The following is a 24309-nucleotide window of genomic DNA, read 5'->3' as shown; positions in this document are numbered from 1 at the left end:
TGCTTAACACAAAGTACTCTCCACTGGATACACTACTTGGAGAACACTATGCTGATTTTATTTCAAATATTTATCTAGTTCAGAAGTACATGGCATCTTTCTTGGTGGAGACAGTGCCCTATAATAATAATGCATGTAATACATGCACTTACAAGTGTATTGTTGCATAATTAACAGCAATATAAGTGCATAGCAGGCAACCAAGATTTAAGGAATCACCTCTTTGTGTCACATAGATGAAGCAGGTTCCAGGTAAAACAGCACCATTTCTTGAGTATATTTTCTTGCATTCAATATCTTCAAAATGTAATTGATGAATTAAAACATTCCATATATACTTACAGTGAGGGGCAGGGGTTCTCAGACATTTTTAGGAAAAAAAAAAAAAAAGTGGAGGGTGGATTGTCCTCTTCTGCTCGCCAAAATTTACTCCAGTGTAGTTACAGTAACTTCAGTACACACACACACAGTACTTATACTTATTTAATTTAGAAGTAACCCTTTTCATTTGTCCTGATGGAATGAAGACTGAATAAAAGGAAGGCAAAGTGTGTGTTTTGGTTTTCTGCCAGAACTGGGACAAAGTAATAGTGGATAAGGAATGGAGGAAAGAAATCTTTGAGAATTCTGATGGTTATTCTATCAGTTACTTACTGAAGGAGATGGAATGCTGAGGTGCATTTTGCTGTCTACACAAGATGATGAACTCTATGTGGATAAAGCATGATTCCATAGCTTAGAAGCAGATGTCAGAAAGAGAAAGTATAAATGAAAATTGCCTTTGCAATCACTGATTAGATCACTCACCAGTCTCTCTTCTTTCCTGATTGCCCTACAGTTGTAGCAAGTGTGCAGAGACATAGAGATGGAGGTGGTCAGTCTTACCTTCTTTCAGCATGCCAACTTTTAGACATTTCATGAAGCGGCAGGCTTGGCAGGACTTGCGTCTGCGCTTTGTGATTTCACATTCATTCGTTGCTGGGCAGCTGTACTCTATGTTACCTGTGGTGGAACAGACAGGGGAAGAGGTGCTCAGAGCCACTGACTAACCAACACAACAGATACACCAAAGTACTCATCCAATTGCCTTTGTATTTCATTTTGGAACATACCAAGAGTAAGCAGCGCTACAGAAAGGAAACGCCTCTCAAATAAATAGGTGAGTAAAAGATGAACTTTTTTCACACTTCTTTTTTAATCTAGACATCTATATGAAAGAAATATATACAAAACCACAACTAATGTGAGTCTGTGTCTCGCTCCAAATATGGTCCATAGGAAAATTCTTCACCTATGTTATTCCTGCTGACAGAATAAAGACATTCTGTCATTTATTTTCTGTACTAAGCCACAGGCTCTGGCTTCTTCTCTGGGTGCTCTTTATTTTCCTTTTTAGCCAATTCTATTAGTCTCTCTTTGCCTAGAATCCAAAGGGAGGACTGCTTTACTGCATAATCAACTCTAACAGGTACCATGGAGTTTCACCCTTCTTCCACTACAGCTGGCACAGAGCACAAGGCAGGACTCACTGGGACTGTTACCACCACATCTAGCATGTTCTACAGCTACCAGGCCAGATCTCTGCTCCAGGACATCTCCTCCCTAGACTTTCGACCAAGTTTTTGTACTAAGAGGCATCAGGAATAGGATCATTCCTGCCAAGCTGTCAGAACAGCAAAAACTGAAAGAGATGCTTGCCTTTGCCCTTGCTTCTCCCAATTCCCCTCTTAAGGCCTGCCACAAGCTCGATCCTTAAATGTGAGCCCTTCTCATCATAGGCAAAGCAGTCTCTTTTTTTCTTTGTTGCTGCTGCTTAATTCATATTATTTCTCCTCAAAAATCAGAAGATAAAGGCTTGCAAATGAGCAAGTAAAATACAAGAGCAGTTTACTTTTTTTAAATCACATCTTTGGGTATCCAAGTCCAAATGCGAGAACATCTGTTCTCTTTTGCCCTGGTACCACTGGATTTTTCATAAAACAGCTTAGCTCAGCTTATTAATCTGCCCAGCCATGCATCCCATAGCCCAACCCCACATCCAGTATGACAGACTTTGCAACAGCCAGAACTGACACTGGGAAACTGACTTTTAAATAAAGTATCTTCCCAATCAGTCTGTCACATCTTGCTTTAAAGGTATTTCTTTATTTTCTAACCCCTTCCCCCTGTGATAAAGTGCATTAGTATCTTAATGAAAATGCATTCTGTTTATTGCCCTCTTGGGAAGCAAGAGGTCATCACACCAAATGCATAAATTGTCATCAGAGACAGTCCGAGCATAATCGCAATTTTGCTGCTCCACGTTTGCTGCACTCGGGGTCCATCAAAGTCCCCTGAAACATGCACAGGTTCTAATAATTAGCATAGAGCCTGCCTGGGACCACAGCATTGATGAAATATTTCAGAGTTCATCACACTTCGTAAACACTGATTTATATTGACTACCTTTCTCCAGACTGATGTCTCCTCATTAAATATCACATTAGCGGATTGCAGGATTGCACAAGGACTCAAATGCTCAGCAACTGCTAATTCAACAGGAAGTAATACTCAAACCACTTACATCTATTGAAAATTGTTTAAGTACTTATGACAAAGGAGGTCTGCATGGCAAAATGTGCACTCTGCCAACACAACCAGCACATTTGGCACAACCTTTGCAGGCTTTCTTCCCCCTGGACACTGCTGCATGAGTGAGTTATCAACGCTGCTGAGTGAAACAGATCTTGGTATGCCTGAATCCTAATGACAAAAGTCAAGCAGTTTAGTCCTTTTCCCCTTTCTTAGCTGCTGTGGAGAAAGCTATTTAAGAAACTGAAGAATATGGTGGGTAGGGAATTCAGCACAACAGTTCCTGCAAAAGGTCTTTCCAATGCACATTAGGAAAGTTAGGAAATAAGACTTTTGGAAGAACACGTAGAAAATGATGGTAAGGGCAAGCTTAAAAAAGTATTCACATTATCCTCTCCTTCTAACAAGGCATTCTTAGAAAGGCACAACCCAACCACTACACAGGAAGACCTTCAAAGCTTTCACAATTTGTATCTAATGAACTTCATTATACTACAGTAATAGATGTATTACCATCCCTATCTTTAAAAAAAAAAAAAAGGAGAAACAGGGAATCAGAAATGCTTTGCACAAGATTAAAGATACCTTTGCACAAGGTCAGAAATGATCTTGATCAAAAACAAGATCAAGATTATAACAGAGAACTCAGGGAACTTCAGGGGAATCTCCTTTCAATTTAAACTGCTTTTCTTTAATGACTTGTATTTTACAGCAGACACTCAATATTCATTTTGGGTGGTGTAAAATGAATTTAGAAGATGCTGCAAAGAATTCCTCCAATGAGTTCAGCAGAGTTACAGGGATAGAAACAAAAATCCACATCTTACCAATGACCATAGCTGGTCCTCATAAAGTGGTTCCAGCATTTTAGAACAGGGCTACACTGCAGTAAGGGCTCAGGGAATGAACATCTTCTTTCCAGTGCACATGTAGATGCAGTGGCTATCTAGATCATACTAAAATGCATTTTACCTAGCACTGCAAGTATTAGTGGATTTACTTTTGTTAAAAACCTGAATTTACTGCACATTTCAGCTCATTAAGGCTTTCATAATTTCTTATTTACTTCTAGATATGAATTTCTATTCAAGATACTCAGATCTGCATTTTATTTCGGACGAAGATCCAGAAGGACCCTCTACCAATTCCTTATATCAAGATGCTAGAGGCTGAAACTGAGTAGCTAGGATGAGTAAAAGCTGAGTTTGCCCAGTCCTGTCAACAGCTGGAGAGGAAGTTGTGTTATACAGTGAACAAAATCAACATGGCCCGGGGTCTTTAAACTGGGCTGACAAGAGCGACTGAGCGATTTATAATATCTCCTGGCTGGCTTTCAGGAAGAACTGGCCTCTGATTACTTATTTCAGAGTCTTTTGTACAATTAGTTTGCAGGCAATATAATTTTCTCACTTACTCTTTAATAGAATTGTGCAGCTAGCTGGCTGATAGAATAACAGCATATATGTAAAACTCCTGCCTAAAGTGCCAGGGGATAATTTGTATATTCCTTTCAGCAGCGTAATGGACTTTTACAGTTTGGCAGTTAAAGGGCTGAGTAATATAAATTAGTATGACGCTTGAAAATAAAAATATATGTCAAATATTCACTCCCCAAACACATTTCCCTGTGCTAGAATAATATAATGGGATTTATACCAGCCTAAGCCCCTTTTCTTTCTTCATGTACTGAGGAATGCTTATTTAAAACCAGTTTCCTTTTCTACTGATTTGGTAAATTTTAGTATCTCAGCCAAAAGATGAGAAAATACTTCTAAAACACTGCAGCTGCAAAACTGAAAACATGATGCCATTTGATCCTGAGATAGCAGGTGAGCTGCTAAAGCTTACCCTGTATACCCAGCCCTCCAATTTTACATGCTTCAGACACTCACATCTTTACACACAGCTCAGGATAAATGGGCCAAGGTACCATTTCTGTTTCACCTCACGTTTGGATGTGACTCGAATGAGCAGTGAAGAAAGAACAATTTTTGTGGTACAGGGACTTACTCAATGGTTTTATGAGTCAGGCAACTGAGTGGATTTAGCCAAGATTCTCGAAACCATTTTGGCCATTTCTTGCACAGAACTGACAGTGACACTAAAGGTTCAGGACAAGCAAGAGCCATGGCAAAGAGGAGGTCACTGAAAGCACGGGGCCTCCTGCCTTGGTAGAAGTTATTGTCATCAACATCTTCAGAACCTCCCAGATATTACAAGTGAGAAGCTGGCTCTAGAAACAGGCTGGAACAGGGGTCTCTCTTCCACCAATGCAGACAAAAATAGAGCAGACATCAAGTCCTAGCAGAAGCTTTATTTCCTTTTTCATACTGCAATATTAGACATTACAACACCAAGATGTAAAAGGATTTCTACAAGCTATTGAAGTATGCTCAGGAAATTTTTGGACAAGTAAAAGCTATGAGGAAGACTTAACTGCAGGGTGAAAAGGTGTTTGGAAAGAATAGCCATGAGCCACTAAAAAAAGCGAGAGGAGTACTGAAGGTATCAGTATCAAAACTTTTACTGTGTGGGAATGTAGGTTCAGTAGAAAAAAAGAAGGAAAAAAGCAAATGAACAAACATTCCCTCAATGTAATAATTTTCTGTTATATAATCTGTTAATGAAGCTGCATTTCAGAACAATAAGGTTCCAGTTTTCTTTCAAAGTTTCTCTTTCAGATTCTCTAATTTAAAACCTTTCTTTCAAAAGCTTGTATTTCAAAACTGAAATGTTCTCATTTTTCATAGAGACTACTGCTTAGCTGGATTTAAGTCTTTCTGCAGTGAGGTTTATCCCAGGTACCCCTTCATGCTCTCTTTTCCTGGGTGACAGACCCAAAGGAATACACCTGCTGGTCTGAGAACTGCTATGCTTCAAAACTCCAAAAATGGAAAGTAGCCAGGATTACAGCCATAGGGCTTCTGGGACTTAATAAAGAGAACTCTTAGAAAGAGAGACACAGGAGAATCTAAGCTAACACAGAGACTGAATTTCACTATGTTAGGGTACATCTTTATACATAATCCAACCAGAATGCAAAAGAATAGTTCCTGAGAATGAGGAGCTCTTGGAAATCAAGAGTAAGAGCCTAACTGAATAGAAGGACAGAGAAAAAGTCCCAGACTTGAAAATCTTTTTTGATGTTTATAGGTCTGAATGAAGCTGAACTGAGGAAAGTAAAAATATTTTCTCTCAGGTTAAAGTTTCAGTACTTCCAGACTCTGCTCTCTACTTTGCAGCCAAAACTTAGCTGAATTTAAGTCTGAGTAAATATTTTCTCATGTAAAAGTACCCTCATTGGTAAGGTTTCAGAGTAGGGTCTGGCTGGAATGAGGTCGGATTTGAACATAAATAACTGAACCCAGTTTTGCCTGACAAACCCTCAGACAGATTCACCTGATACTTTAAGAAAACTCTATGAATTATAGACCTACTATGAATTCTGCTACAGGTCATCTGGAGATGATTAGGCATAAAGTTGATTGCATTCACAACTTTTCACCCAGGTGACTTCAGAAACAAGTGTACACACAGAGTTACAGAACATTTAAAAATTTGGCTCCCAAATGTCACAAGTATCTTTTTTTCAAGGTGACAGGACCATGTATGAAGGGTTATGTTTCACCTCTTGCTTATGTTGCCTTTTCTTTTAGAGTAAGTAACTAAGGAGGAGCAGCTAGTTTTCAAACATGGTGTTTGACAGAAAGACATGAACAGCTTAAAAGTACATTTTTAGTGAGCTACTATGTTGAATTGCTTGGAAGAAATCAGTGTACTGTGTTACAGAACTAAAACATATTTAGAACTTGCAATTTTTTTTTTTTTAATTCTTAGAAAGCAACATGATGATTTAAAGCAAAACTGTAAAGGTGATGCTGGCTAGTCTGACTACATGACAGTCTTGTGTCAGCCTCTAATTTTAGGTAGATTGGTTTCCAGTATCATAAAAAGTCACCATAATTTTCAGTATCAGACTGATATTTGGGGGTATTGAATCTGTAAGGGCCCAACTACCTTTGAATCCCCCTGGTCTCAACTTACTCACAAGAAATGAAGGGCATTGAGGTCACCTTAAAAGAGAATCAATGCTTTGAAGGCACAGAGGGAACTGATCCCCTGCTACCTGGTAGTCACTTAAGAGCTGCTCAAGTCAGAAAGACTAAGCCATCTACATTTGATCCCATTTGGTATTTTCTTTAGGTCAATTTTGATACATTCTACTACGATGGCATGGAGGATTGTCATCGTTTTTTATAAGCACACAGAATATCTCAGTCTGTAAGCTGCAAACTGAATCATTTTCACACCAGAAAGAAAAGGTCATTAAAAGTTATACAAACAGTAACATAAATCACTTGCTAGCTGAGACTTCTCATGTCTCTGGTTTCAAACAAGACAGAGCTTTGTAGTGGGCTGGAGGTTTTCAGAGATGTTTATAACAAAACGAGATCCAGACCTAATTATTCTGGCATTGATACCTACTAGAGTATCAGCACTATTTGTAAATTACATCTTTTTTGCAGTATTTCTGATGGGTTCAAAACAGCCATGCACCAATCAGGATGCTCATTCTTAGTCCCAAATCATCTAAATGCTTATTACAATTTTCAAGGTTGTAAGGAAAGCAGAGATAGTAAAAAAGATAGAACAATCTGTATACTTTTAAGCTTCTCTCAGGTTCTGAGATTTCAGCATGTTTATATTTTATTGTCTCATCTTGTTTAGCTGCCATAGCTACACAATGACATTATGACAGGATAAAAAGATGTGTTGGAAGGAATTAAAAATGCTCGCTTGCTAGTCTGGCTGGCCCACAGGCACAGAGAAATTGGGGAAAAGGGAAGATATCTATCTCTGCTTGCTTAAAATATTCTTTGAAAGAAGTGCTGATGCACAGACTTTCACTTACATAAGGAAGGTGAATGATTAAATCAGGTAATGATGGATTCAGGTGACATTTAGTGCTCAGCTCACTGGAGGGCTGCCATCTTTGCACCAGAGCCAAGGTCCACAGGCTGGTGCACCACAATGTGAGCCTCCACCCTACCCTTCTATAAAACAACAATAATCTTACCTATCAGCAAAGAAAAGCCATAGAATCTTGTTTAATTTTCTTTCATTTCCTCCTCAAAAATGTATTACAGAAGACAGCTTTCAGAAATGCAAAGTACCCTTTGGAAGCCACTTCAGTTACATGCAACTTCAAATCAAACTTTATGTTGCCTTATCTGAGTACATACCTAGTTCTATCTTTCTTGATTAAAGCTTCCTGATTGAAAAATAAAAATGTATTTACTGTAAAGTGTTTGTACATTTGCAGTTCAAACTGGCTCAATAATGGGTCAACACTCTAAAGAGGATTGAAAAACCTGAACATCAGATGGATTAAAAACAGCTCTGAGTAACCAAAGAGCTGACCAAAGTACAAAGCAGTTTGGGCAGGCTTTGAAGACACCAGGAACATCCCTGCAGAACTGTAGAGCTGAAGGCTCTGAGCTGAGCAGCACAGAATGAGATGGCAGAAGACAACAGCATTTCAAGGACAGAGTATTTCCTGTTTGTGTTAGGAGACATGGACAGGCAGCAGCTCTCAGGGATGAAGTGATGAGACAGTGAGGATCTGACTGCAGAGCTTCTTACCAACTACTGCTTTACTCATCCTGTGTATACACAGAACATCGATGCCTCACTACTGTTCATCCAGATGTTTTTTTCTCAAAAAATAAACATATAAACAACAACAACAAAAAAAAGCCCAAAAAAGTAAAAATTCAAGAACAAAGACAACTGAATGCAAAATACTTAGCTTTTGTCAGGAAAATTCAACCAGTATCCAAGGAAATTATAAGTAAGATCTGAGACTTCTGTGAGAAGTCTTAGGAGGAATGTGCAGGCTTTACACACTGTCTTTTCAGGCTAGTTTTAAAGAGTCCAAAGACAACAGTCTGGACAATTTGGAAGGGGGAAGGATGAAAGTCTTCTAGATGCAGGCCATTATTTTAGAGAGATAAAAGCTAACATAAAACAGGATAATAATCTGTCTTTGAACCTGTAAGTCCTATCATCTCAGCCCTCTCCTGAAAGCAAGAATACCAGTTCAATCCACCTGCTGAAATGTTTAAGTTATGAACACTGAGTGCTTACATATTATTAATGAAAATGTGTACTTACTAGTATATATGATAACTGACCAAATAAAAATGATGAGAAATATATTTACATTAAATATATTTACATTAAATATTCACTACAAAATATCTAGCAAGTACAGTTCTCTGTGTTGAACACAAGACTTTGCACCCAGCTGACAACTGAAAATTCCTTTTTTTCTCCTCTCTCTTTTAATGAAAGCTCAGAGTTTTCAAGATAATACAGTGCACAGCAAAAACTGTGAAGAGACCCTAAAAATCAATAGACCTGTAACTATTTTTAGGTGTTGCTATTTTCTACTATCCCTGATGTTAAGCCAATTTTGGGAAGATTTGGCTGTGTGTGTATTTCTGTGAGACACTTGCAATCAGCCACCATGTAAATTATCCCAGAAGCAAACTGAGAGCTGCAGCTGAGTGAGTGCTAGGCTGAGCAGAGAGAACATCCAGTTCTTCCATACCCTGTATCTCACAAAAGGGGCAGAACATCACTGCATTCTACTATGACCTAAGAAGACATCAATTTTATATATTGAGCTCTTTTTTGGTGGGTTTGTTCTCTTTCATTTTCTTTTAGCCAGGAAATTGCTTGTTTCAATTTTTTTTCTAATATTATTGATTTTTATCATAATTATGTACACTTTACCAAAACTGCAAACGTATTTTTGGGCTATGTTAAAAATATATATTCTAAAAAGACAAAATGACTCCTTCTTATACATCAAAACAGTGTTCATTTAATTTTTTAATGTTTAAGGAAATGAGCAGGAATTGATGCCAGGAGGCAGGAATGGATGTTTTTTAGACTACACTGCTAAATCGGAAAGGGAACGACAATCTCCATGACCCTTAAAAACAGGTGCATACTCTACACTAGAGTGAAATTTGCCTTGTGTAGGAGCTGCTAGGTGCCCTGTGAGGCTTCTGTCTTGTGTGAGAGGCTGGTGGTGCACAAATAACTGTGCTGGCTCTCTGAGCAGCTGCCTGTGGCCTCCACCTACTGAGACCTCAAGAGACTCCTCTGGAATGGAAAGTCTCCCACTGACTCAGTGGAAAGGACATCAGGCCTTACATGAACACAGGATGTGCTTCATAATCTGACTTTATCAGCTCAGCCTTCCTCTTCCTGAAGTCAGGGCAGTTGTGCCCATGACTTCAATGGGAATAGCACTGAGGATCTACAAGTCTGACCTAATTTAGTAAATTGATGAATGATCAACAAAGGTTTGGGAAGTCATATGTTCTTTTTCATTGAATCTATAATAAAGTACCCATCACAATTAAGCTATTAGCATTTAAAATAAGCAATTCTTTGAGCTGAAACATATTATCCCTACATATGCACAGTTATAGTATTGGCACTTCAGGCACTTATTTTTCTATTCTGTATTTCAAAGCCTGTTGCATTTATTTCTGTTTTCCTGTTTCCCTATTTGCAGTAATGCATCAGCAAACTCATTTTAAAAAATGAGCAGAGAGAGAGAGAAGGAACGTGATATGAACAAGGAAATGAAACAGTGCAGGGAAGAATGACCTCGAGAGAACTGGAACTAAATTCTATCAATTAGAACAAAAAACCTCAGGGGAATTATTCTTCATGCAAGCCTACAGGTAGAATTTTCCCATTCAAATCATGAAGAAGCACCTTTTTCTTATATACATTTTGTCACCTACCAAAACCCTTGGTTTGATTCACCCAAGTAGCTTCCATTATTTCGGATGGTGCCTGAAAACTCAGTATTTGTGCCATTTAGTCAGGACCACTGCTAAAGATGCTGCCATGACATTATGATGGGTAACGTGCTTCCTATTCTTAGTTTCTTCATTATGGCCTTTCTTTTCAATGCTTGGTTTTGCCCTACTGCATTTTTTTTGTCTTCACAGCACTGTCACCTGCTGATGCAGCTCGTGCTCTAACCGCACCGAGACTTTTTGCACAGCTGCCAGTTCTAACTTGAGCTGTGTGGCCAAGTCCAGGTTGCTAATCTGGAGGATGACGTCTCTGCCTTGTGCTCTCATGCCCAGAAACTTTGTCTGTGGCATGGTGTAAAATTGCAGGTTACCTATTACTGCCAGAAGTCAACACTCAATCAGTTTTTGTTTCTGTAGCAGTTTTTTTTGGTGCTCAAAATGCAACTAAAATGATCGTGCATCAATTCAGTCCTGCAGAACAGCTATTACACAGCAATTAAAGACCATTTACAAAAACAGAGTTGCTAGTTGAAATTGGTGCTTGAAGTTTAGCAACCACAAAACACAAACTGCTTCAGTAGAAACATTTTTTGAGCTTTTCTGAAAATGTTCTTGAAGGTCATGTGAAATCCCCTACCTCTTCTTTTACTTTTTCCAATACAGAGACTTGAAATGAGCAAACTGTCTCTGTATGTGTGCTTATTTTACACATAAACCCAGGCCACCACTAGGAATCTTTGTTTACTGGTTGCCAACAATGTAACATTCAGCTCCATTAGAACAACTGAAGTATAATGTTTCTTTTTAGTGCCTGTATGCCACTCATAAAATGGGCACTTCGTGCTGATAAAAGCCCCAAATCTCCCCAGCAGCAAAATGGAAGAGAGAAGAATAAAATGGCCACTGCCTCAGCAATATATAAATTTTAAAAAATTAATTAATTTTCCTTACTAATTTTACATTAAATATGGAAGCACTATACTTAAAACAAAATGTTTTTTTAATTTGGGGTTATGTGAAATTACAAACTGAAGCTCACTTTATGTTCATTCTTAAAAAGAAAAGTATATCACCAGATTGCATTGCCTTTCCTAAGAATTTCAGATGCTCAACATGTATGAAAATCAAGCAGGTTTTATTGAGGAGCTTAAATTTGGATTTAGCAGCCTAATTTTAGTCTCTGAAGTCTGAGTTTAATTTAATGTGACACTATATTCCTGCACAGGCCAAGCTTGGCCTCATGTTCTTTAAATAAAGCACCTTCAATTTTACTTGAATGGATGATATCTAAATCAAAGTAGAAGGTTATTTTGTCTCCATAGGTTCCGAAGCTAGAAGAAGCAGTCATGCAAATTTTCCCATTTGTACTAATTTATGCCAAAATATGTGGCATATTTGTAATAGGTATGAAGAGCAGATTAGTAAAAAATACTGAGCAGAGACCAAACGCTGCCAACTTACTCTCCTTAGAACGTGCTCTTACAGTTACTTGACAAACTCATTTAAGGGCACTGTACATAATGGGTGAAGGACCAGTTATCAGTACAGTGATATGCACAAAGTACTACACCACTGCTTTTTGTTCCAATTTCACCTGCACTGGTTCTTTAACAAAAATAAACTAGACTTCTGTAGCAATTTAAGTACAGTAGTGGTGTATCTAGGAGCAACACACAAGCACAATCCTGTGTGCCAGCCACAGGGAGTGTTCAAGAGTGTTCAGAAAATGCTCCACTTTCTTTGCAAAGATCATTTATGGGAATCCAGACAAACTCTCCGAGAAAACAAATCTGAACATCCACTGGTTAGCTCCAGCACTTTTCCATGTTTTGGAATCAAAATAAACATGGCATTGGGCTAAATGTGACAGATAGAACTCCCAAAGAAGCCCAAAGGGGCTTCTTCAAGAGCAACACCTGTAGGACCAAGCGGTACGAAGAATGAAAAGGCACGGTCTGAAGTCCTAACAGGCTTCAGCCAAAGACCACACATTTTCATTCTGAGCAAAAGAAAGCAAGATTAACAAATAACCAACCTTGAATTGTCCTCTTGAAGAAAGCCTTGCAGGCCTCGCAGGAGGCCACTCCGTAGTGGTACCCTGATGCAATGTCACCGCACACCAAACACAGTCTTTTGGGCATCGAGTTCAGCATGTATTCACACTTGGTCTGCGAGTCTTCAGCAATGGTACTGGAGCAGTCATCGTAGCGTTTCCTGACCGGCCCGTTGCCGCCCAGCCCCGTGGCCGAGGGGTAGAGGGGAGGCGAGTCCAGCCCGTTCTGATGGCCATTCATGGTGGAACTGTAGCTCCCGCTGGCGTCGGAGGAGCCACCGGGGCTGTGGTGGTTGATGCTGTCCGTCAGAGAGGCGGGGCTCGACGGTTCCGTCTTGATGTACGACGAACAGCTGGAATCAATGTGTCGATCTTTGCTTGACATTCTGCAGAGAAGCCTGCAGAGGGGAGAGAGAGAAAGAAGAATGTGTGTATTAAAGACAGTGCTCTTTAAGGATGCTCTGGAAGGGTTAGGGACTGCACATCATTCATTCATTAGTCAATACTTCTTGTTCTACATGAAGGTAATCAGCATAAGGGCATGACAGAGCTTTGTCAAAGCTCCAGACAGGCAGTAAACAAAAACTTTAAAGAGACCAAATCCTTCTGTTGTCCCCTCTACCTGCCCTCTAGGCTACATGTCAACTTCACACCAACTCTAAAATTCTGAATTTGTCATCAAGCAAGTAAAAAAAAAATTATAATTCCTATTAGATGGCTTGGCTATCAAATGTCTTCGTTTTTCCACCAATACTTTCTTTCTGTAAATTCCACCATTATCAGAAACAAATATTTTCAAGTTTGATCACAATAATGCTCCGCTCTGTAATTAATATTTGTCAAGACACTTAACTAAAACACATATCCATGATCTATTGATCCGATTCAAGAACTGAAGAGCAGGTCCCTTGCCATCTTTTTTTTCTTCATTAATTTTGCTTTTTTATAGATACAGCTATTTAGTAACGAAGTAGCACATCAGCGGGGTACTCTAACAAATAATTACAGCTGAACTCCATTTTCACAAAATCTAAGTGAAATGATTCATCAGCTGTGGCTGCAATTACTTTCTAGCCATTATCCTCAGACTAACCAGTAATAACTACAGCACTATCCCATATATCTACAGCTCTATAGGATCTGACATTTTATGTGCTCCATTCTTGGATTAAAAACATGTATTAGAGGAAATTTTACATATAAGTTTTGTCTTTCAGAAAGTGAGATTTTTTTCTTCTCAGTTCTCACAGTTTCAGAATTAAGCATCTGAAATAAAACTACACAATATCTGATGGGGGGAGAAATCTTTGTCTATTTCCATCCCCAAGTTTTTTACTATTAACACATTTTGGGGTGAACAAAGGACAAAAATAATAATTAGAAAGCTTTGATTCAGATATTATCTTCGTTTTCTCCAGCTGTGATTACGAGACCACAGTAGCAAATGGCCTATCTAGCATTTTTCTGACAGTACTCTCAGAAGCTGCCAAAGTCAGAGCATAGCTATGAACATTCCTTTAGAAACAATAACTGCAGAAAAGCAACTATCCTACAAGACCACCTGGAGCTATGGATTTGTGTTTTCAAAGCAAATATGTTAAGTCCAGACAATTTGACTGATGTAATTTTCTGAAGTAATTTTTTAGACCTTGTCTTCATTTTTCCTCTTCTTTTTATTTAAGAATAAAATCTACTTTAGTATCTGGAATCAAATTCACCAATGGAAAAAAAGACATAAATCAAAAGAGTTGGCTTCCTTCCCAATGGGGGTAATGGAGATAAGAGCCTGACCCATCATTAAAGACAAGAGTTTAAGATGAGATTCACCCTAATATCAGTGCCCATGGATTTTATTTAGACTTCTCAACTGTTGTGATTTTTACTGTAAAATTCTACTGCAAACAACTAACGTGTATATTTGGAAAACAGCCAGATTGATGTACAGAAATGTCGCCACCTAAACTTAAAATCAGGGCTTATTTGGGGAGGCAGAGGGAGCAAGCTATCTGGTGTCAGCAAATAAACCAAGGAAATGGGAAGGTTAAAGCCAGGAAAATATCTTATTACAGTGGACCACCTGCTTGTGTTGTCCTTTCCTCAAGAACTGGAGGGGGGAAATCCCCTTGCCAGCCTGCAGTAGCGTGTGCCTTTTCTTCTGCATCTGCTGCCTTGTAGCCGTCACTGTTAATGAGTGCTGTAATTAATAGATAGCTCTCTCTTGTCTTTCTACTTGCACTCTGGGCTAAGCACTTTTCTCAAGTCAACGTTTGAAAGAAAGCGGGTCGGCTCTGACTTACAGCAGCTCTGCGAATTCCTTTTAATTTAGAGCACTTACACCACCACTCCACTTATTACCTTATAATTACTGGACCGCTCTCACATACATTACGATCTTAGACTAGAGTTAGAAGTTATTAGGGTACTAAAACATGGTGTCTCTCCGTCTCTCTCCCCTTGCATTGACACTGAATTTTATACAGCTGTGATTAAAATTATCAATTAACTTCCACACTTTACCAACTGATTTTTTTATACTATTTTTATACACAATAAGATCTTTTTATTGACTAAATATGTACTCAGTTCTTTTTTCACCTCCCTTCTGCCAAGACTCCACATGTAAAGTCTCAAAATACAGCACTAGGAGTCACTGCCTACAGCCTCTCATAATCAGCTTGATGGCACATTCTTGTATGAAACTTCCATTGGCAATTTTTTTAAATCTAATTTGAGCAATAATGAGCCCGAATGTCACCCTTCCCATTCCTGAAAAAAAAAAACCCATTTGTAATTAATTAGCTGCTCAACTGCATGTTGTTTTGGCCAGTACAGAAGCGGCTATCTCCCACTGCAAGCAGCCCGAACCAAAATACCATCTCAGCTCTAACAAGCGCTAAAATCCCATCACAGTGCTGCCTGTGCTAAAGGCAGTCTGCTGACGCCTCTGAAGTAGCAGGTTCTGGTACTAACCAAGGCAGAGCTGCCTTTGGCTCCAGCTTCAGTAGTACAGACCGGATTGGTGCACGCCAGCAAAGCGTAAACATGGTTAGAACATTAACTATTCCAGGGAAAAACAAAAACAACAGCGCCTGACTCTGGGAACACAAACTTTCTCAATCCCCAGAAGGTGAAACACAGACAAGGCTGGGTACTGGTTGTGGGTGGGCAACAAACACCTACGGCTTTCACTCCTTCCTTCCTGCGCCACTTCTGAACAAAAGTAATTCAAGACCCATCTAAAACGGATGGCAGGTGTGACCACCATCAAATTATCATGCTGAACATTTGGAATAATGCCTAAGCTAGATCACTGTAAAATCCCTCCCTCAGTTCCCTCCTAATTACTACTTAGCTCGTTACATTGAAGAATTCCTAGACACCATTGCATTATAGTGTAAAACTACAGTTGGAGTTTAATTCTCTCTTCCTCTCTGTGACTGAAATTCTACAGCTCTATTATTCAAGCCTGAAATATTCACAACTATCTATAAATTCAATTGTCAGCCAGTGGGTTTTATTCTAGACCTCACTTCAATCTAAAATTAGAGGCACTAAAATTCACATTAACTCTAAGAGGAATGTAGTGAATAAGACTTTATTTCAAAAGAACACCTTTTTGTCAGAAAGAGCTATTTTCAAGATGATGGCTTTATCTGCATTCAAAGAGAATAAGCCCAATTCCACATTGTGCTGTTAATGCAAAATTTTTAGGTCACATTGGATTAATAAAAATCTAAATTTAGTTAAGGTTTATGAATAGAAATAACATGTGTCATATAAAAATGTACAGTATTTATTTTAAAGCCTTGGTGGGGTTGTTTTTTTTCTTTACTAGATTTTAAGTCAAATAAATGGCAGTTCCATTTTTGGTGGGCTGTTCTGAAGTAAGTTTTCTAACAAGTGGTAAATCTCACGTAAACTTTCCTTTTAGCACCATCAGGAAAAGGAACAACAAGCTCTAGAAGCATTTCCATGGCCAAATACAAGCAGAAATGCATAGGGTGCTGCAAGCCATGGCTAATATGCAATATTCAGCATTAACTCTTCATGTCTACACTATATTTACCTCAAAACTTCATTTAAGAAAGACCTGAAGCCAGGATCTGCTGGCATTAAGATACAATGACAGAGCACTGCAATAGGCAACTTCTTCTTTAAAATGGTCTTTAACAATAGTGAATAAATTGTAATGCTATGTGCTTATGAAAGGCTGAATATATTAAGAATTTATTAATGCAATCACATTCATATTTCCATCTACCTGCCACATTACTAATGATATTGACAGTGCTGACACTGGCTAAATCAGTATCAATACAAGTGGAATGCAAAAATTAACTGCATCTGATTACAGTATATAGCCTTAAGAAAGAAAGCCTCATTCCAGCTACTGGGAGCTCTTTATATTCCATCTATATATAAAACTGGATCACAAAGTTATTTTTCCCTCATCTCTCTTATTACCAATACCCAAAGGAGGTCAAAACAACATACCAATACCTCACGATCCACAAACACATTTCACGTTTGTTTTTCAAGAAGGAAAAGCTCTGCCTACAGCATCACTTGCTATTCCAGAGCCGCACTGGTGGTATCAGTGGCAGTAATAATTAGCTACAATAATAAAGTGACCACTTTTACTGCAGACCAACACTAAGGTCCACTTTTACCTGCACATAAAGTATTTTCTTTTCTTGGGGAGAGAACTGCCCTACTTCCATAAATATCAGAATAGGCTGTTAGCAGTTGACATCTGTAATGACAGCTACTACGTGGAGCATCAGCAAGGTAGGTGTTATTATACCCACCTACTTACTTTTCACTATAACAGTACCACCCATCTGATTTTCCTCCAATACCTTCTTCTCACACGCATGTCTACCAAAAAGGCCTTGCTATCCTCAGGCTTTAACTGTGAAAGCCAATGCATTGAAGAATCCCTTTGTCTAAGTGACATGGTAAGTCTGCAGCAGTCAGGAATGGAAGCCAGATCCTCGCTTTGACTATAAATACCACGTTTCCTTCTAAATACTGTGCTTACTTTCATTATCATTTTGCAGGTCTATACTAAAATCAGCAGACAAAAAAAGAGTCAGCGTGTTCCAGTGAATTCCCATAATCGGTTTCCCTGACTGTAACAGGGAAAAAAAACTATTTGTGTGCAAAGAAACCAAAACATTGCTTCTCCCACCGACACCCACGATAACACCTCAAGACATTCACCAAGTCCTGTTAAGGAGCTGAGTAACAATTTCAGCCGCGCTGCTTTACGCTGAGCATTTCTTTTCTGCTTCAGCTAATTGCACTCTAGTAAAGTGGTAAAATGTGAATCACTTAGTAGGAAAATGGGCACCAGCTGCTATTGTCAGAGAATGGAGACGCCAAAGAAAAGGAAAGTGACTGAATGAAGTGTCATGTCAGAAATCAACGGTGCAACGTGTGATTTGAGAAAACATGACTACTTTACAGAGACAGGGTGTCATTATGGCATCACAGTAATACGATGCTTTGACAACTGCTGGGTCTAACATATCATCATTGCATTAAGGTGCACTGGCTTAGTTGGAGGAAGGAAAAGAAAGGATTTCTTCTTTTAATAAGAAATATGGTAAGGCCTGCTTGGTTAACCTAGTGGATGAGATTATTAATCACAAAGTATTGCTAATCTTGTCCTGTGCATGCACAAACAAAATTGTTATAAGGCTCGAGGTCTTTAATAATCAACACACATGTACAACCACACAGTAAAGGGGTACCCGATGCAAAACAGAACAGCTGTGGTGATTCGGTGGAGGTTTTTTTTGGGGGGGTGGGGGGTTGTTAAGAAATGCTGAATGTTTCATTGCTTTTTGCCATTTCTTCTTTCTTTTATGTCTTCTTGAAACTTGCCCACTTCACCTTGGTAAGGAAAAGCAAAGCAAGCCAGTGACTCCTTCCAGAGCAGCTGTCAAAGCCAGTAGCAGCCGGAAGAGAAGGAGCAATGCTTGAAGCCTTCATGTTGTTACCAGCAGTGGCCTGAGTTAGCTGATGGCTGCTGACAGAGGATCCAGCTTCCCAAACAGTTGCTATTGCTCCGTATGCCATCTACCCAAGCTCTCCTGAAGCACTTCCTGCACACGAAGCAGGGCAAGACTGCACTACTGTGTGCTCACTGTTAGCTCAACAAAACAAGCCAAACAAACCATCATCTCACACCCCTCAGATGTGCACCTCATCAGAGAGGCTGCACTTTGTTTTCTGTGGTGCTTTTAAAAAAGCAAAATGTTCAAATGGCTGACTTGCAACTACTACAGACCCTCCAAAAATGAGGAAGAATTATTTAAACCTCCTCACCCACCATATATAAATATTCATTATTGCTTCCCATTCTATTTCAAGTTGATTCCCCATGCTTCCTGGTTGATAAACTTTGTTAACAAGAAGGAAATGATCCTGAGATACCCCAATGTGTTGCAAATTATCACTGTTGACAGCTCCTACGTTTAAGGATTACATCTGATGCAACAATGCATACTAGTGTCATTTATCTTTAGCTCATTTCCTTGGATCTATTTCAACTGAGGGTGAGCATCTCTTGTTTATAGCTCTAAATACTGTAAGTGAGCAACTGGCAAATCAATAAAACTGTTAAATGCATAATAATACTGTGTAATTACTTACATGATGTTTTGCATAATTAACTGTCTGAGGTGTTCCTTGATATAATGGATACTCGGAGTATGGAATAACCTATAAGCCTATAAAACACACCCTGTTTATACGAACAGAAATTATGTGTAAAACTCTCATTCTAATAGTCCAAATCAGGCTTTGGCACTACATGACAGAAAGCCTTCCTTTCCTGCCAAGTCTAAATCAATTCTTATGGCATTACTTCATAACTAACGTGATATTTCACTGATGATGACTATTACCCTGATTACTTGGAAGTAATGTAGTAATAGCAAAAATACACTTAGATTAAACAAACTACTGCTATTTAATCAATATTATTGAGACAAACTAAGTGTTTTAATAAGTCTGTATAGATGCACTAATGCTGGTTTAATTAAATGTATCCTTAGACACGCACAGGCTCTGCAGCATACAGATCCTATGGTTTGACAGACTATAACATAACTCTTCTGAATTTAAAAGCTGAAGCACTTAGAGGCAACTTAATTTAAATCTTTTCAAACTGAAAAATTATTATTCTTTACATCAGGTACTCTTTTAGAAACAAAAATGAGGAATAATACTCAAAGACCTCACACCTTTGAGCCAAAACACCAGACATCTGAAAAGGTGCCAGCCCTCAGTGGCACAGTTGTCCACTGTACCCAATACATGTCATTGCAACACACTGACACAAACAAACAAACAAAACCTATAACTGTAAGTCAAAAAATAAAAGCACATATAAAAACTGCACTACTGACCTTAATTTTTTTGCATATTTTGCATATAGGATATTTTGCAAATATCCTATAAGCTGTTATGCAGTACTACCAGGCAGGCCATAACCAAAAAAAGTTTCCTGCAGAAAAGACTTGCCTACATACATGGCTCTCACGTCTTTTTAAAGTAGGAAAAGATACCTTTTTCAATATGCCCCGTTGATATAGTTTTCAAATACTTTAAAAAAAAAGAGGCAAATATCGAAGAGAAAGCAACACAGGAAGATGGCACTTCAAAACAAAATCATTCTATAATGCCTCACAGTTAAACACAGAGGAAATCTATTGGGTTTTATGTACATAATATGGTCCTGATACAACTTAAACCTTGGGGAATACTTCTTATACCTACTTCCTTTTTAGTGTGTGACTAACATTTTTCTCCTGTGTCCTTAACATTTTTACAGCTGGAACATGGCTGCTGTTTGAAGTTAGAATACTACCACTGTAATACCTTAGACTCACCTGCTCTCATTTACTGACTTGTAGCCTAATATTTCATATATGCTTTTTTTTGTTGCTGGTGTTACAGTATTTAACATCCCTGAAAAGAGCCAGCTCTGGAGCAAGAGGAGAGTTGGGATCTGCACCAACTCACACAAGGAGAATTCCCATGCCCAAAAAGTTCCAGGAAAAAGACTGTCACGTGACAGTCAGAATGATGGCCAAGCCTCATCATATGTAAATCAGTAAACTGATCAGGAAGAGTAAGATTTTATTACTCCAAATGCAGACTAACAATTCATGTCACATGCTGTAAGACATCAAAAAATTCTGGTTAAAAAGTGTTTTCTTCTGTTATGGAACATCATTCTACTTGTGGTTGTATTTCAGTGGTATCAGGTGGAATCCACCTGATGTCTCCAGCCCCCAGAGGACACGGTAAAGTGTGAAGGAGTCAGCCATTAATTGTGAGGATTCTTTTTATTAAGGGAAATCAGCTGAATGAGCAAAAAAAAATTAATGCTACATTCAGCTACTTCAAGAGATAAAAATAAAAAACTACAAAAGTAAGGAAAGACTCATTCAAGAACATAACAGGCTTTCTAAAGAGGGATTATTTTGAAATGATTACAGCATCAAAAGCACTTACTTGCACCAGTCAGAAAAACAGTACTACAGATCAGAGAGACATAGCTGTCATTCATCACTTTCCAAAAGGAAAAAGAAGACAAAAACCGCCTTCAGTCTCAAGAGTCAAAGTTTGCACCACGACATTTTTTACACTTTCTGGCAGCAGTTTCGTTCCATGGCTGGAAGGCAGAGTGTAGGTGTAGTGTACCTGTCTCCCCACCCAGCTCCCACACCGATTTCCTGCAGATTTATAGCACAAGAATTATAATTTGCACGCCAGGCTCTGTTAAATTGGAGAACTGATTAGAGAGAACACACCAGAAATAGTATCAGAGAGTGAGCGTCCTAGAAGACTCAGGACTAAAACTTATGAAGCAAGTGATCCTTGTCCCACCCCCTCACTCAGCTGGCACCCAGGGCGTGCTGCCCTCCCAGACACACTGGATTTAAACACCCCCTGCACACACACGTGCGCTCGCACACGCAACCAAAAAGCCACTCGGGCAGTGGGGAAACGACGCTTTCCTGCAATCAGTGTTTAAGTGAATGTTTGTCCCAGTGTGTTACACCATGCTGTCAGCAAGCAGCAGGGAGTCGTTGAGTTGTTACTACATTTGATTTGACTGCCAGTAGGAAGCTTTATTTCTACCAACTGTTAGTTGCCAGCTCTACGGATCTTCTCCTAGTTTGAGGGGGTTTTATTTTTATTTTTTTTTCTCTTAGATACAGTCCATTATTTTTCTCTTTCACTCTGAGGACTTTTAGTGCGTGGCAGTAGCATTTCCACATCTCCATGCATCACAGCAGTCCCTTCACTTACACTTGCTGCCTTATACACAAAAAAGTAATTGTTTTAAGGCAACCGTAAGTCAATCCTGATGCACATCAAGAAAGTGATTTTTGCATCTAGAACTTGAATGAGAAGAGCAAAGTTGAAAATATACATAAGGAAACTGAAACAGGGTAATTTTATTCTGATCTTTTCTAAAAAAATATGGGATTAGACTCTGAGGAATAGATATGGAGAGATAACCTGGGTACATTTTCCTTCCAAGCAGAGGGTTTGCTCTCCAGATCTTTACGTTTCCTAGAGTTTTCAGTAGGGCTTTTCATATGCTTGGTTATTATTCACGTATATCCTGAAAGGTTTCTGCTCTGTCAAACAAGATCCTATAACTTTAACAGTTGTTTACAATGCTTTCTCTTCCTACACAATAATGATGATTCTGATAATTAGGATCTAATTATAATGGATCTGACAACAACTTCCAACAATGAAAAGCATCTTTAGAAAAATGAATGCATATGCGTGAATAGTGCAAGGAGGTAGGGTGGGAGAGAGAAATACATCCCTAAGAGACAGCCCGAGAATTCAGGCTGAATGGAAAAGTAATTAACACTAAAGAGCTGAAACTGTAATTAAAGAAAATTTCATTAAAGAGAGGCAGGTGATTCCACTTTCCTAAATATGACAAGGCGCTGTATAAAAATAAAATAGCAGCCAGTTTCAGTGAGTGGAGCAGGAAAGCCATGTCTTTAACCAGATCAAATTCTCGAAATTGGCTGTCAAGACGGGATTGTTGTGATTTATACCCGTCTATCAAGCGCATGAAAGAGAGAGACAGGAGAGGAAAAGAGGCAAGCTGCTGTCGCTTCCATTCGCAAAGCACCTTTAATTTCCACGGCACCATCTGTTACCAAATCTAATTCACATTCCCTCCTAATCTGGTTTAGTTCTGTAATACTAATTCTTCCACTACTCTTATGAACATTGCTCTCAAGAAAAAGCTTTGGTCCCGGGTTGATAAAAAATTGAATATTATACAGTTTAGGTTCTGGTGACTTAAGTGAAGCATGCTGCCCATTAAAATGCACTCCTGGTAAAAGGATTTGTTTTCAGTCAGCGCAGAGATACAGAATTGCTCAGATTTGAAAAAAGTCATGGGGGGAGGAGGGGAGAGAAAAAAAGGGGGAAAAAAAATCACAGCTGATGATGGGAAAGTAGGCTGTGGACATGAAAGCAGTGGTTGTCATAAAATACAATTGTTGTCAAGTTTAGTCACTTTCAGTACTGGCTATAAAATCACTTTGTCACGGTCTCATATTGAAAGCCTGAAACTGTATTTTTGATAAAGAAACTAAAAGGAGTGAGATGTAGGATTCTACAAGGAAGAAAACATTCCTTTCAAATTATGGGATGAAAGTATCTGTAGGAAGCCTAAAAGGTAAAAAAAAAAAAAAAAAAAAAAAAATTGAAAGTGGTTTAAATCAGTCTCTAGAGTGCCACAGTCTTACTTTTAGCTATGTTAGGATGAAAAAAATCCCAATCACTTTTGCAGGACTTGAAAACGAAATAGGGGACCATGCCTTTTCTGTGGCTAAGTGTTCTCAGACTGGGTCTCAGCTACTGCGTCTAGGGTTGACTCAGCTTACCTGGTTCCCACACAGAGGTCTCTGACAAGATCACTTGAAATCAATATACAAACAAGGACCTAGACAAATATTTCTATTCATAATGTTATGGTACTATTTATTAATAATGATCTGTAACTTACTGATTTTTAACACATTGCTAGAGAGTACCCCTATCTCACTCCTACAGATGCACAAAACAAAACACAGAAAGGTGAAGTGTTGTCTAAAACTGCTCAAAAGAACAACATCAGGGCATAGGAACCCTGTCATGGTTTGGGAGAATTCCAATCCAGTATATTTTGTTTGTTTTCTATGGCTTTGATTAAAACAGTCTTTGGAAGTTTGAATATTTATGTCTGAGAAGGGAACTTGCCTTCCACCTCCAAAATGGGACCTTCGTTGTTTTGAAATATATAAGGGTTTTTTTTTTTCCTAAATGGAAAACTTAATTAAATTTCCTCTTACTCCTAATTTAAAATGTTTATTTTTCTGTTAAATTAATCCAAGTTTCTTTGTGTGAAGCCTTTCCAAATATAAAGCCTATGGCAAGAACACACAGGGTAATAATGTGTGAGCAACGCATAGGTGTGAATAGCCCAATGTTTTATGATTGGGGTGGGGATTTTTTTAAGGATTTGAAATGAAACAGGCAAACAATACTAGGAAAATAAATACTTTGATAAAGTATTTATCAAATACTTCACAAATACAATTTATCAGAATATCTTGTTTTCTACAAAATGCAAAAAGGAGTGCTAGTTTTTGTTACATGAAAGAGGAATGCACACAAAAAATCCACTGTTCTTTGCCTAAACAAATTTTTAACTGCTGTGAAACAGCCATGAACAGAGATGTCAGTTCCAAAGATGAGCATGAATTCTGAAAAAGACTCCTCCTCTCTGCTCAATATCACTGC

The 24309-nt window shown here is 38.6% G+C and overlaps 1 protein-coding gene across 21 annotated transcripts in view; it reads right to left on the bottom strand.

The window, feature by feature from the left end:
• The window catches only part of ESRRG (estrogen related receptor gamma), a 393435-nt gene that overhangs the window by 110240 nt on the left and 258886 nt on the right, over positions 1-24309 (bottom strand). For all 21 annotated transcript variants that reach the window (XM_030235294.2, XM_050972139.1, XM_030235293.2 and 18 more), the window contains 2 exons: positions 12451-12866; positions 886-1002 (listed from right to left, as the gene is read on the bottom strand). In XM_030235294.2, coding sequence (XP_030091154.1) covers positions 886-1002; positions 12451-12853 — 520 coding nt within the window. In that variant the 5' untranslated portion in view covers positions 12854-12866. The remainder of the gene's footprint in view (positions 1-885; positions 1003-12450; positions 12867-24309) is intronic.

Source organism: Serinus canaria, chromosome 3 (genome assembly GCF_022539315.1).
Source record: "Serinus canaria isolate serCan28SL12 chromosome 3, serCan2020, whole genome shotgun sequence".
Lineage (NCBI taxonomy): Eukaryota > Metazoa > Chordata > Aves > Passeriformes > Fringillidae > Serinus > Serinus canaria.
Note: the sequence above shows the minus strand (reverse complement) of the source record. Positions and strands in the feature narration are given on the sequence as shown.